General features: G+C 37.6%; 1 protein-coding gene across 46 annotated transcripts in view; it reads right to left on the bottom strand.

The window, feature by feature from the left end:
- The window catches only part of LOC128016890 (MAP kinase-activating death domain protein), a 61343-nt gene that overhangs the window by 41915 nt on the left and 5530 nt on the right, over positions 1 to 13898 (bottom strand). For all 46 annotated transcript variants that reach the window (XM_052601785.1, XM_052601784.1, XM_052601795.1 and 43 more), the window contains exons 2-4: positions 4101 to 4313; positions 3676 to 3953; positions 2267 to 2600 (exon numbers count right to left, since the gene is read on the bottom strand). In XM_052601785.1, coding sequence (XP_052457745.1) covers positions 2267 to 2600; positions 3676 to 3953; positions 4101 to 4159 — 671 coding nt within the window. In that variant the 5' untranslated portion in view covers positions 4160 to 4313. The remainder of the gene's footprint in view (positions 1 to 2266; positions 2601 to 3675; positions 3954 to 4100; positions 4314 to 13898) is intronic.

Raw genomic sequence — 13898 nt, 5'->3', positions numbered from 1 at the left:
GACACCAGGTCGTAGTCTAAGACTGCCAAGTAGGTAGGCGCACTGATTAAAACAGTAAGTTAGGGGTACTTGGGCACAAAGCAAAAATAAACTACGCTTTCACCAAGTAGCATAGTCCATCAGCCAAACTAGAGGCTGTTTACGGCTGCCAAGCCAATATGCATTAATATTAACAACAGCTAAAAGAAACTTTGATTCATTGTATAAACATAAACAAATTCATGCTTCATGTAGTCTTCATGACCAAGGTGAGTCTAAACACAGGAGCAATATGATTCTGTGTCAGTACTTTAAAGGAATAGTTCACTCAAAAATGAAGATTTGCTGAAAATTTAGTCACCATCAGTCCATCCAAGAAGTAGATGAGTTTGTTTCTTCATCGGAACCGATTTGGAGAAATGTACAAATGACATCACTCGCTCGTCCATAATTCACAAAATAGCTTTCTACAACTAAAAAGTCATCTGGTCTGAATCAAGAGAGAAATACAGACAGCTCAAGCACCGTTTACAAACATAAACATGTACAAAACTGTTATTATGGATTATGGACTGTATTTTAGCGGGAGGCAAAGGTTCGAAGTTTAGCCTGTCTTAAATTATGGATTTGTTTATTAGAAGCATGCAGATATTAGCTTCTTAGCACGTTTTGAACTATTACATTAAGTATGAAAAGAACAACATTTAGAAGATCACATCCTGGATCTCACTGTAAGTGTCTTTCAAGCTTTCATCAAAGAAATTAAAGTCTATATTTATTCATAGTATCACCTCCTCACCCTTACAAAAATCAATACACAGGCCTTAACAATGTTAAACCAGTTGATTTTGGATTAACACCAGTTACAGCTAACTGTGGACTAACACCTAGCAATGCGGATTTCGGTTTGGAATGGACATAATCAAATTTAAACTTAATGAGCAAGAAAATGAAAATAATCTGAATACTTAACCCAGGCTGCTATACTGGTTAAATGATTCTCCACATTTGCATGCAAATAGAAGGGGCTTGGCCGGGCAATTCACTGTAAACAAACTGAGGCCTGTAAACGCGACTCAGGCTCATGTTGCTAGGTTACACGAGAATAGACTCAGCTGAGGAAATCACAGAAATAAAAAAACTTCTACTCAGTGCTTATTGATCTGCAGCAGAGTGCTATTGTGCAGATTGTTTACCAATATGCACTCAAGGATGTAGCCACTGTGATCTAGTTAAAACCTGTCCTGTGTGGAGAACCACGTGCTCAACCCTTCAAGAGGAAACCAGCCCTTCTCTCCTTCACACAATCCCAGCCCGTCACACCTGCAACTACTTCACACTACATCCTTTTCGCTCGTCCCTCGCTCCAAGTCACAAGCACCGTCACACATCCTTCCACTTGTGACTTCTTTTAATAAAATCATCAGCACCTTGTCATTCTAATCACAGCCACGACACTACAGGGTCTAACAATGTCAAGCCCTTCTGGCGCTCCTAGAATCATATTTTTTAGAGGTAATGCACCCCCATAATAATCAAATACTCTACTCATATTCATGTTGCTAGATTATGATACTTGTTAAGAGCTATTTGTTTGTTCAAGTGCTGTACAAACACAATGAAGAGAAGAAACTACAATAATGTGAATTGGTTCTCACATATATCATGACAGGCCAGGCTTGAAAGTGTGTAAAATGAGTGAGATTAGAGAGATTTATTTACTTATTTTAATGTAAATATTGAATGATGGTATCTTGTGGGAAATGAGTGCATGATGGGGGATGATGAGATGCATGAACAATTCCACATGGACAGCAAATTTGACGGTGCATCAATCTAGAGTATATGGTGATCAATATTACAATGCTTATCAGTGACTAAACAGTATCAGTCTATATTATTACATTAAATATATTTATTTAAAATAAATAAATGGATTATAATGGAATATATACAACAGATTGTTATGCATTGGGTGCATAATTTTGGGTTTCTGTCAAGATTTTTTTATTTCATTGCATCACTATAATTTAAAAGTTTTGTGTGAATTAACTCTAAGGAATAAACAAAAACAGAGATAGTAACAGGATTTGTAAACAGAGGCAGAATGTTGCCAGTTGTGACGGTGTAATGCAGAGATAGCATCTTCTGGCAGCAGCACAGTATTTGAGACTCTACTGTAAGATACCGCAAAACACTGCACTGCAGGCAAGTATTATCTTGCTGAATCTCAGGGCAATGTTATATAACTGCATACTTCACAGAAAAGAATAAAGGCGGTTCTCACCGTTGTGTGGACTTAGCAGCACCGGGTCTTTGGTTGAGCCGCTGGCTACAGCAGTCCACCATGCGCTTGAGGATGTACAGACACTCCCTGAACGTAGAAAAGAAAGGGTAGTGGCTCAGAATGCACAGAGATGTTAACGTGCTGTTCCGGTTCTGTGGTGCTTGTCGACCAGTGTGTTTGGATCGTGGAGACTTTCCAGTGCTGCCTGGCTCGCCTGGTGGCAAAGTCTCATCTCCTGCAGGGGGCAGCGTAGATTCCCCTGGAAGAGTCGATGTGGAGGGGTCAAATTTCTCTGTGGCCTCCACTGCGGGGTCGGTATGAGAGGGCTTTTCTCCTGTATAAAGAAAAATATTAAGGAGAAATGATGTAGTGACTGCACACTTACAGCCATAAGAAGGTAATGTTTTTTTTTTTGTTTTTTTTTTGAGAAACTCTTATGTTTGGATTTTTTGGGATTCTGTGTTTTATAATTTAATAAAAATGTATTCTCAAAAAATGTATGCATACAACCATAACAACTTAATTACTATAAACACAATTAACTGTTCTCAGAGTAGCTGTGGAGATGAAGTTCATATAATGTGTGCTCATGCAATCAGATTCCATTTTTATAAATGGATTCCGACTGCATTTTAAAGGAGTCATATGACATTGCTAAAAAGAACATTACTTTGTGTAGTTTGTGTAATGCAATGTGTTTATGTGGCTTAAGGTTCAAAAAAACATTATTTTTCACATACTGTACATTATTGTTGCTCTTCTATGCCCAGCCTTTCTGAAACACGTCATTTTTTACAAAGTTCATCGTTTTGAAAAGCGAGGTGCACATTGATTGGCCAGCTATCCAACTCATTGTGATTGGCCGAATACCTCAAGCATGTGACGGAGATTTTACGCCACTCACCATACTGTGATACTGTATCCCGGCACAAAGATACAAAACCAATAAAGCCCATTACAAACTAGGCATTTGTTGCAACAAGTGGGGACATAATTACTGATTTTAATGACTTATACTGTCTTTTTCAACATTGCGATGTGTATCATGTCACGTAACACTAAAATACGTCATGATGAGGAAGAAAACATGTATAAGTCACACTGGACTATAAGTCGCATTTATTTAGAACCAAGAAAAAACATTACCGTCTATAGCCGCGAGAGGGCGCTCTATGTTTTCAGTGTAGACTACAGGAGCACTGAGCAGCAGAGAGCGCCCTCTCATGGCTGTAGACGGTAATGGTTTATGTAAATTAATTTTGATAAGTAAGTCGCTCCTGACTATAAGTCGCAGGACCAGCCAAACTATGAAAAAAAGTGCAACTTATAGTCTGGAAAATACGTTAATCAGTTGAATTAGGATTACAAATTGGCTCTGCCTCATAAAACTGCTGCAAAATGACTCTGACCTTTTCCTTCAGTTCGTGGGCGGTGGTGGCCCTTCTGAAAAGAGCGGTAAAAGTTGAGGCAGATTCCATAGCGAGTGACACCTGAATCTTTGTCGGTGAGAGTGAAGACGAAAGAGGTGTCGTCACGAAGGCTGACCCGGCGCTGACGGACGCTCAGGCAGCCCTCAGGCTGGCAGAAGAAAACAACATCAGGGGGCAGAGGGAGCTCATTGTGGTCCTCCAGTGGATATCGCCTCAGCAGTTGAGGTGTTTGTGCCACGCTGTCGCTGCTGGGTTGCCTGATTAAGGGAAAAAGACTGAAGTGAAAGGCAGGAAGACAGGTTTTTCTCAGCCCCGGTGCTTGTTCTTTTATGCACTTTGTGTCAAGTAATGTGCAATGTATACACACAAACACAGCCAAAATTGCATTCAACAATCTCCCGTACCTTGCTCCAACTACCACCAGGTAGTCCAGGAGGCGGGGGCACAATTTCTTTTTCTCCATCTCTGTATCAGGAGTGTTTCTAAGTCATGGCAACTGTAGCAACCATCGGCTCACAGGCAGGCAGTCGTCCAATCAGGTGCAGCAGAACTAGGAGTTGGCTGATCGAGGCAGGCAGCGTCCAATCATCTCGGTCTGTGCTGTGCAGGAACGGGGTCTGTGGAAGAGTAACAGCTAACATTATAGAAATATTCCATCACACAGCAACTGCTCTACAGTGAAACAAAGATGTCTGCTTTACTGCAAAGCTTGCAAAGGTGGTGCAGGTGATTTAAATGCCTTTAGAAAATCCCCGTTTCCTGACAGTATCACTGAAATAGCTGTCCTGAAAAATAACGCACAGCCCTAGCTTTATAAACTGCAAAAATAATTTGACAAAGACATGCAGTCAGATTCTTCAGAACCCATTTCTGTCTGTCAATCAATCAATCACTTTGCATATCACAGGGGAGCCCTATTATGAAATGCATTAAGTTGAGTTAATAGAGGATCATCCCGGTTCAGCTTCATTTTTCAGTTGCTTCAGTTTCCAGTTGTTGTTTTTCTACTTGAAATATTAAAATGGTATCCTTTTAGGGCGGAGTTTTGTAAGGAGGAGGCGTGTCTAATTCAGTAATTAAGTCTGGGTTAAGGCTAACATCAGTTACAACTAGAGCTGTCAGAGTTAACATATGTTATTAATTAAAAATTAATAACATCAAAGCATCCTACCGCTGTATGATACGCAAACTACGTTTTCTCGGCTTTTTAGTAAAGTTTTGATGGTTGAGGATTGTAATTCAGGTTCAAACGCTGCGGTGACATGCAGGAGTCGTACAGTAAGCACACGCAAGTATGATAAACTGATGCACAAACAAACTGTGCATGAGTGCCCTTGATGCTCAGATCAAACATTGTATTTATGCAAAGACACATTTCGGTACATTCACGATTTGTCATGTGCATGGTGCTGTGTTTAGTCATTCTGAAGGGATCAATGTACTGTAGTAGGAATATGCAGTCAGCTCAAGACGTTTAGTTGTTGTTTTTTGGCATCTCTATGTGGTCATGTTTGGAATCTCAACTTGACTTGTCTACTGTACTCATAATACACACATTTTTTTTTTTATGTGTGCTTTGGTGTACACAAGTGTATCAATTATATGAACTTCTATCATTTGGTTCTTTGGCGTAGATTAGCTTGGATGCTATCAATTCAATTAACATCACTGTAGTTCAGTAAACCTGTTGGAAAAATTGATATATTATCTATATTAAGATATAATCTATATTTACTTAAGCAAGACATTTCTGGATGACTGTACTCTGTTAACTAAGCAAACGTCAAGACAACCTTGAAAGGCCGTAAACAGAACAATAATAATGACGCCAGATGGCGTTTCAGAAGCATTTCTTTCCATCTCACTGCAGTGTCTGTGTTTATTTCTTTACTGACCCAAAACTGGGCCAATGCTTACCTGAATTTCTGAATACACCACACAGCAGAGAGTTTTCCATCATGCTATAACACATAGACAGACACCTGCACGTACATCTGACAAACAATTTCATTACCTTTCCTTCAGAAGTGTAATAGTTTAAGTTAATTTCTTTACATCACAGCCCAGAATTAACAGGCCTATATTATGCTTATTTACAAGTTTATGATTTTATTTGTGGTGTCAGCATTTACATGATAAAAAAAAAAAAAATTCCTTTGCCTGGAAATGTAATTCCCCTTACTTACTAGGTTTCAGCTCCTGAGGTTTCAGCAGCAGCAGTAAACAGTTCAGATCTACGATTAACTCAGGCCTTGGTATTGGATGTCCAAACAATGAAACAATCTATTTTTACCCTTCTATTGAAAAATAAACAGTGTATCCTCGACATCACTTACCAAAATGTTCTTTGAGGGTGGACCAAAGCAGCCAGTAGGCACATTATGCAAATTTATAACAGGGTTATGTAGCCAAGTCAAGCATTTCAGGTAAGTGTTTTTTTTTGTGAGAGAGATTAAAACCTATTGGTGAGGACTTTGTACAGTTTGTAAGTTTGCATGCACAAACAACCATACACACTAAAGTAAAGGTAAAATAAGAAAAGCATAATAGACGCCCTTTAAATAAAACTCATGTGCCCTAAAAGCAGAACCCTTCAGAGCTGATATGGTGTTATGCAATATTATGTAACTGCATATGGCTCACAAAACAAGGACTTCTGCATTCAGCAGCATCTCATCAGGGTCAACTACACTGTTACTCAGTCTACAGTGGAGCTTCAAGTTCATTTGTCAAGATTCATGCCCCCCAGCTTCATGCCCCCCAGCCAAACATCCAATTAGGACGCAGGTGCAAGACAACTGAATGATATAGACAAATAAAGAAGTGAAGTCTGAACACTGAAAACTACTGCTCCAGAGGAATTTAATCAAGCAACGTTTCGACCTTCAGGTCTTCCTCAGCCGCATATATGCCCATTTAAAATGAACGCACTTTAGTACAATGCAAATACATTAAAGGACTAGAGATATGATGACTAGTTGCCAATAAGTATTGTTATGGTGCAAAAAGTCAAACTTCAGAGGCTTGTCATCAATAACCTTTAATGGAATGTAAATGTACATCCAAGCTTAGCTGCAGGAATCTGCGAGGGCAATGGACAAGAACATTGGTGCAGGCTTAGTAACAATTACACTTGTATGGTTGTCTATTTACAGGAAACATTATAGTGCTGTCAAAATGAATGATTAATCCAAGTGATTAATCAAAAACTAAAACTGAAAAAGAAATCATAATCCTGATACTTTCTTGATTGATACCTTCTTGTATTCGGTACATACGTCTGCTATGTCCAGTGTTTGGGGGGTAACGAGTTACAAAGTTGGTATAGCCTACTTATCACAACATTGTCAATCGCATCGTCAATCGAAAACGCTAATTTATTAAAATGTCTCGCTACCGAACTACCTACAGTAGCTTAATTTGTGGAGGACGAAGAAAAAGCACTCATTTGGTAAATGATCCAGTGAGAAATAATAACTTTTAAGTAGGGTCCAGTACCTTTTCAATACTTTTAAAACGGTACCGGCTCCTAAACGGTGCCTGAACCGATACTTTTAAAAAAACAACCACAAAAAAACTATGGATAACTTTAAAGAACATTACAAATATTTAAAATAAATCCATAGCTTGTTGTGCTTCCCTTAATCTAAGGCTATTAAATGTATTTCACAATCTGGGTCATTATTTAATACAAAACCACACATAATGTTTCTGCTGTATCTCTGTCACTCACTCTGATATTTAGTTAATATGAGTGCTGTCTGTCACTGTCTTAAATCAGTTCTGTGAATTACTGTATGGTCATTCTTTATAAAGTAGCAACAATGTCGTTTTTAAAATACAGTACTGTGCAAAAGTCTTATGGAAAAATGTGTATTTTCTCCCCAAAAAGGGTTTTAAGCCAGTTATTTATATCTTTTGCTGTAGTGTGTCAGTAGGAAATATCAGTTTGCCATTAATTTTAATAATAATCGAGTGCAATTTTGAATGCACAAGCAGTCTGACAACGGCAAAATGAATGTTTGGAAATGTAAACTGATATTTCATACTGACACACTACAGCAAAATATATAAATAACTGTCCGAACACCATTCTTTTAAGTGAAAATACTAACGTGTCTAAGACTTTTGCACAGTAGTGTATGTATAAAGTACGTATGATTAAATTAAGTATATTTAAGTAAGTGTAATTAAAGTATGTGTTCGTTCATATGTGTTAAGGGCTAGATTTTCGCTGGAGGAAACGGCTGTGGTGTGATGAGCAAAAACTTTACAGTTGATGAGAAACCGACTGCTCCCCCGTGACTTTTTGTAAACTGTATTTATGACAAAGAACTACACAGATATGGATATTCTAACAATCTATCGATAAACACATACCTTGTGTCCTCTGTTTGTTTAAGTGCGCATGCGCTGCTCAGTTCGCGGTCTTCGCCTCTGTGGATTGAAGAGCGCGCTGAAAGACGGGAGGAGACCGGTCTGACGCTGGTTTCATGTGAAATTTAAGCGGACTGACTCTGGGGCGATCGGATACCGGTTCCATACCCAACCCTACTTTTAAGAAATATATTTTTTGATAAACGAACCCAAAACTGTCTATGTCCTGGCTGGACTGTGATGTGATTTGTGTCACGTGCAGGTGCGATGGATCGCGTACAGACCAATAGGGTGTCGGAATGGTATGTTTATACTTATCATCCAACCACAATCAAATTCACTCCATCCGGATGGCGCGATTTATCTGTATAGGTTTTTTTTTTTTTTTTGAATGATGACAAGCCGGAATGAAAACAAGCCGAAATGAAATAGCAGTAACGAAGCTATTTTTAAAATGTAAGGAGTAGAAAGTACAGATATTTGCCTGAAAATGTAAGGAGTAGAAGTAAAAAGTCGGCTGAAAAATAATCACTCAAGTAAAGTATAGATACCCCAAATTTATACTTAAGTACAGTAACGAAGTATTTGTACTTCGTTACTTGACACCTCTGAACATGACTTGTCCACTAACTAAATATTCTCTCTCTGTTGTTGCTGGTCACAGTTAATGCTGGTTATGAAGGCATGACATTTCTACATATGATTATTTCATTTGTAAAAAAAGAAAAAGTTTGACAGTTTGTGGAAGCTAGAGATTACTGTTCAGAATTTTTAAATATGGATATCTGTCTTACAAAAACGCATCGATTCGCTTCAGGAGGCCTTTATTAACCCCCCAGAGTCACGTGAGACACTTTTCATGATGGATGGATGCCCTTTATTGTTTTGTTTTTTTTGTGGACTTTTTAAAAGGACATTTTTAAATATAACTCAGATTGCATTTGTCTGAATGAAGAAAGTCATAAATACCTGAGACGGCATGAGAGTGAGTAAATTGTTGGGTAATTAACATTTTTGGGTGAAGTATCCTTTTGATTAATAAGAATTAATTGAACATTCCTCAAAACAGGATGGGAAATGCTGCTTCTCCTCAAAGTCTATTACACTCAGCCAGATCCTCTAGAACAGTACAATTCTGGAAAGAACAGAAACAAATTAATCTTGAAACTTGACTCAAACTGCTTTTGAATGACTAGTCCAGTCAGCAAATCTGGCCTTGTCCAAAGGATGTATTAATCTTTGGTGTGACAGATGCCGAAACGTTCCCACTGTGATTAGTAGCCTCTTCTTTCTGCTGGAGTCGCACTTTCTGCTCTTCCTTCATCACTCTCAACAGCTCAGAGAGGATGAGGAAGAGGTGGTGGAAGGGAGGTGAGAAGATGGATGGTTTGTGACTAAGACACCAATAACGCCTCTGTTTCTTCCTCTAAGCATCACTCGGCTCATTTGACACCGGGACCTCCAAGCTGTTCTTTTCTTAAATCACAGCTCACAACTGACCCAACATGAATCACTTGCACTTGGAGCGGAGGCTTCTAGGAGCTATGGGATGCCTAAAAACAGACATAAAATTGGCGCAGGAATGTAAAAGTACATGAGTAATTATACTTCATTTATTCAGGACATTTGTACTTTGCCAAAGGAATACTAAAACTAAATACTATTACTCAATTACATTTCCAACAGCAAAATTGACAAGTTCCACTTCTCAGAAACTCATTTAGGCCTCCAAAGTAATCAAATCTAACAAGATGTCCAAAAAACAAGTCTGGCTGGATTTTTCTTTTTTTTAATACACTGACAACCACTTTACTGAACACAGCATTCGAACATATCTTTTCTTGTTAAGGCATACGAAGATAGATGAACTTGACTTGCATGTGAACATGTCTAATATAGACATTGGTCTATAAACAACTACAGTATATTCAAATGTCAAACAACTACACTAACATTTTCAGGTAACAGGTTTGTGGGATGAGTAGATTTTTTTTTCTGTACTTTTTACAAGTAATCAAAAGCTTTTCTCAACCATGCCATTATTTACCTTCATTTCCTAAATAAATTTATATATGAGTTATGGCTGTTTTGTTTTCGTTTTCGTTTTTAGAAAATTAGGTGAATAAAGGTATTAACATTTGGTTACAGGTACAATTACCAAAATGTGTGTAAGGTAATGATCTTAAATTAATGTGTTCATCATATATCCAGTGCTATCTGCAATAAGCTCATGAGGATGTCCAATATATATATATATTTTTTTTTTATAACATATTTAATGCAAAGCCAATGATACACAGCTAATTTTATATATATATATATATATATATATATATATATATATATATATTTATATATATATATATATATATACACACACATACTAAGGGGTTACTAGGGGTTGAATAATTTTGATTGCAACTGTATATATATATCAAAATCATTCAAAATTATTCAACCCCTTCGACCTGCAAGGCATTTTGCTGAGGCGAACAAAATTTTATGAAAACAATTTAACAGAGGCATCAGTAAAGTATTAGAGAAAGTTTGCTGATACACTTTTGAGTGATTCTGAGAATGGAACATTGATGAATCATGATGAAATTCAAATTGGCTCCAAACATTCATGTTCAAAATTATTCAAACCCCCAAATCTCAAATTTTGTGCAGAAACTTTTATTCTTTTAAATCACCAATAAACGCTGTCTGTAAGTGTTTAGAAGATTATGTCACCTCTCTACTACAGTCTTGGCCCATTCCTCGCCTGAAAAAGCTTCCAGATCACTGATAATCTTTGGTTTTCACATTGCCAGTGCTTTCTTTAAATTCAACCAGATATTTGAAATGAGAATTAAGCCTGGAGACTGAACAGGTAACTCAAGAACATTTTATAACTGATCCCTGAATCAAGCAGAAGTAGATTTGGATGTGTACTTTGGGATGACTGGACTGCAGCAAAGTCCACTGATCATCAGCTTCAGTTTTTGCACCAAAGGCATCACAATTCTTGTCAAAATGGCCTGATACTTCAAAGAATCCATGATGTCCTTCATACAGTCATGATTTCCACTTCCTGCTACAGTAAAGAAACCCCATAACAAGACTGATCCACCTCCAAGTTTGAGGATGGAGATGGTGCTCTTCTGCTTATGAGCTTTGCCATTTTTTGCAGCAGACATACCGCTGATCCATGGAACCAAAAAGTTCCAGATTGGTCACATCGCCCCATATAACATTCCTCCAGAGCTCCACAGGTCCACACAAATGAATTTTATCAAGTTCAAGTTGGCTTTTTGTTCTTCTTGATCAAGAGTGGTATTTATCAAGATGTCTCAACATGAAGTCCATACTTGTCTAGTGTTCTTCTTACACGCTGCCTTGAAATGGTTTTCCTCCTTTCATTGGGTCATCTTGCAAGTCTTTGGCTGTACATTGCCGTTTTTTTTCTCAGTTGTTCTGATTAAACATTTTATGATATTGTGCTTTTTCTTCAACACCCTCAAAGGTTTTCTGGTAAAACACACTTTAAACTTAGGGAATAAGACTGAGAGCTGTGTCTCTAGGAACTTTCAATGTCTTGGAAATCTTCATATAGCCTTAGCCTTTCTAAAGTAATACAATATTTCTTCTCTTTTGCTTTTGTGAGATTTCTGTTGACATTTTTGCTACTCAACTTCAACACATACATGGGCCAAACTGTATGTGTAACAGCTCAAGCTAATTCTGTTTTTAATAGAGTTCCTAAAAGCTTAATTGTGTTTTGAGACTGTTTTATTCCCCACCATGCAAATAAGTGATTTAAAAACCGCAATGTTGAACAGGGGTTGAATAATCATGACATAGCAGTATTATTAAAAAACCTTATAACTCAAATATATTACATTATATATTGACAATATCACTGTTAATATGCCAGTGAACTATTATAGATGCAATTTTTATTTTATCCTGGATCTTCAGAAAAGCTTGTATTTGTAAAGTACTGCAGTCTCTGAGGGGTTGAGTAATTTTGATTGCATATATATATATATATATATACACATATATACATATAAGGACGCACTTTACGTGAGCTCTATTTAATTTAACTACCATGTTAATTAGGTATTGTGGACCAAATCCCAGACCTCATCACCTCCAGGCAACATATGCGTTTATGTGTCTATGGGAGACGTGACATGATCTCGTACCCTGTCAATCAAAGTGCGTCTGCCTCATGGCTCTACAACTGTAATGAGATTCCACACGGTCGCCGTGGAAACCAATGCTGCCTCTTTTCATGAGCACAGCTGTGACAGCTATTTTAAACAGACAATACACTGTCCCAATCACCATACACACAGAAAGACAATGAACAACATTTGGCCAATAAAACGAGCATGAGCAAAACGAAAATGGCTAATTGCTTCTTTCCAACCAGAGAAATTAACAAACAAATGCCTTAGCTAATCATAAATCAGCCATTGCATTCAATTCTCCACAGCAGTGCGTTCAGAAAAAAGAAAACTTTCATCGTTTATGAAGGATCTGACTGATGTTCAGGGCTTTCATGCATTCCAGAAAGTCCTGGCGTAAAATGATGTTAAATAATCAAAACCTAAATAAAGTGCAGTATGACTACAAAGATCAGAGAGACAGATGTTAAGATGCAGCTGTACATTAGATTGAAGCATACCTGACCAACCAGGAAACAACTGAAAAGAATCCAGTTTTAGCAGTGTGAGGAGAACGAAAGTGGACGTCAAACACAGAGCAGGTTTTTCTTCTTGAATCAGTCAGTGAGGACATTGTTTTTAAAGGGACGTGTGCCTTAAAAGCTTTCTCTGAGGCCTGAGGCTGGATGCTGCTTCTGACTTATTTCAGAGATTCAGAGTCAGTGTATTGTACCAAACACAAACAAAATATTTCAAAACCGGTATCTACATATTTCCATATGAGATTTAAAAGGATAGTTCGCCCAAAAATGGTGAATGGTGATGTTTATCTGCTCACCCCCAGGGCATCCAAGATGTAGGTGACTTTGTTTCTTCAGTAGAACACAAACAGAGATTTTTAACTCAAACCGTTGCAGTCAGTAAGTCATATAATGGAAGTGAATGGGAATCATGGTTTTGAGAGTCAAAAAAACAAAGCCAAATTAAACCCTGCGGCTCGTGACGATACACTGATGTGTAAAGACACAAAACGATCAGTCTGTGCAAGAAACTGAACAGTATTTATATTGTTTTGTTTGTTTTTTTACCTCTGATTCATGCAATGTCAGAACTGTCCTGAGCATGTCTCTTCTTCTTCAGACTGCGCATGATGAGTTTTGTTTGTGTATGTTTTTTTGCTCTCAAACCCCTGAATCCCATTCACTTTCTTTATGCCTGACAGACTGCAACTTTGTTTGTATTCAACGGATGAAACAAAGTCACCTTCATCTTGGATGCCCTGGGGGTAAGCAGATAAACATCTAATTTCTTTTTTGGGTGAACTATCCCTTTAACTCTTAAGTTAGTGTAAACAGCTGGTAGGCAATTGGACATATGGCAATATATTGGATCCATGCACAAGGTCTTAAAGTGACAGCAACCTAAAATACCTGCTTTGGTTTGTGCCCGGTTTTTATTAAAAAAATTATAGAACATCTCTCACTGCTCTTGACAAAATAACTTATGTAGCTTTAATAAGAATAAATACATGTAATAAATTTGATTTATACAATGGGGACTACAGTGTTGTTGTTGTTTTAAATTTGATTATTTAATTTCTGTAGAAATTATGACTTACCTGAAATCTCAAGCACATCTGTTATATTTAAATTTATTTGAGCTATTGTAATT

This window comes from Carassius gibelio, chromosome A7, assembly GCF_023724105.1.
Source record: "Carassius gibelio isolate Cgi1373 ecotype wild population from Czech Republic chromosome A7, carGib1.2-hapl.c, whole genome shotgun sequence".
Taxonomy (NCBI): domain Eukaryota; kingdom Metazoa; phylum Chordata; class Actinopteri; order Cypriniformes; family Cyprinidae; genus Carassius; species Carassius gibelio.
The sequence above is the reverse complement of the archived record's forward strand: the minus strand, read 5'-3'. Positions and strand labels throughout refer to the sequence as shown.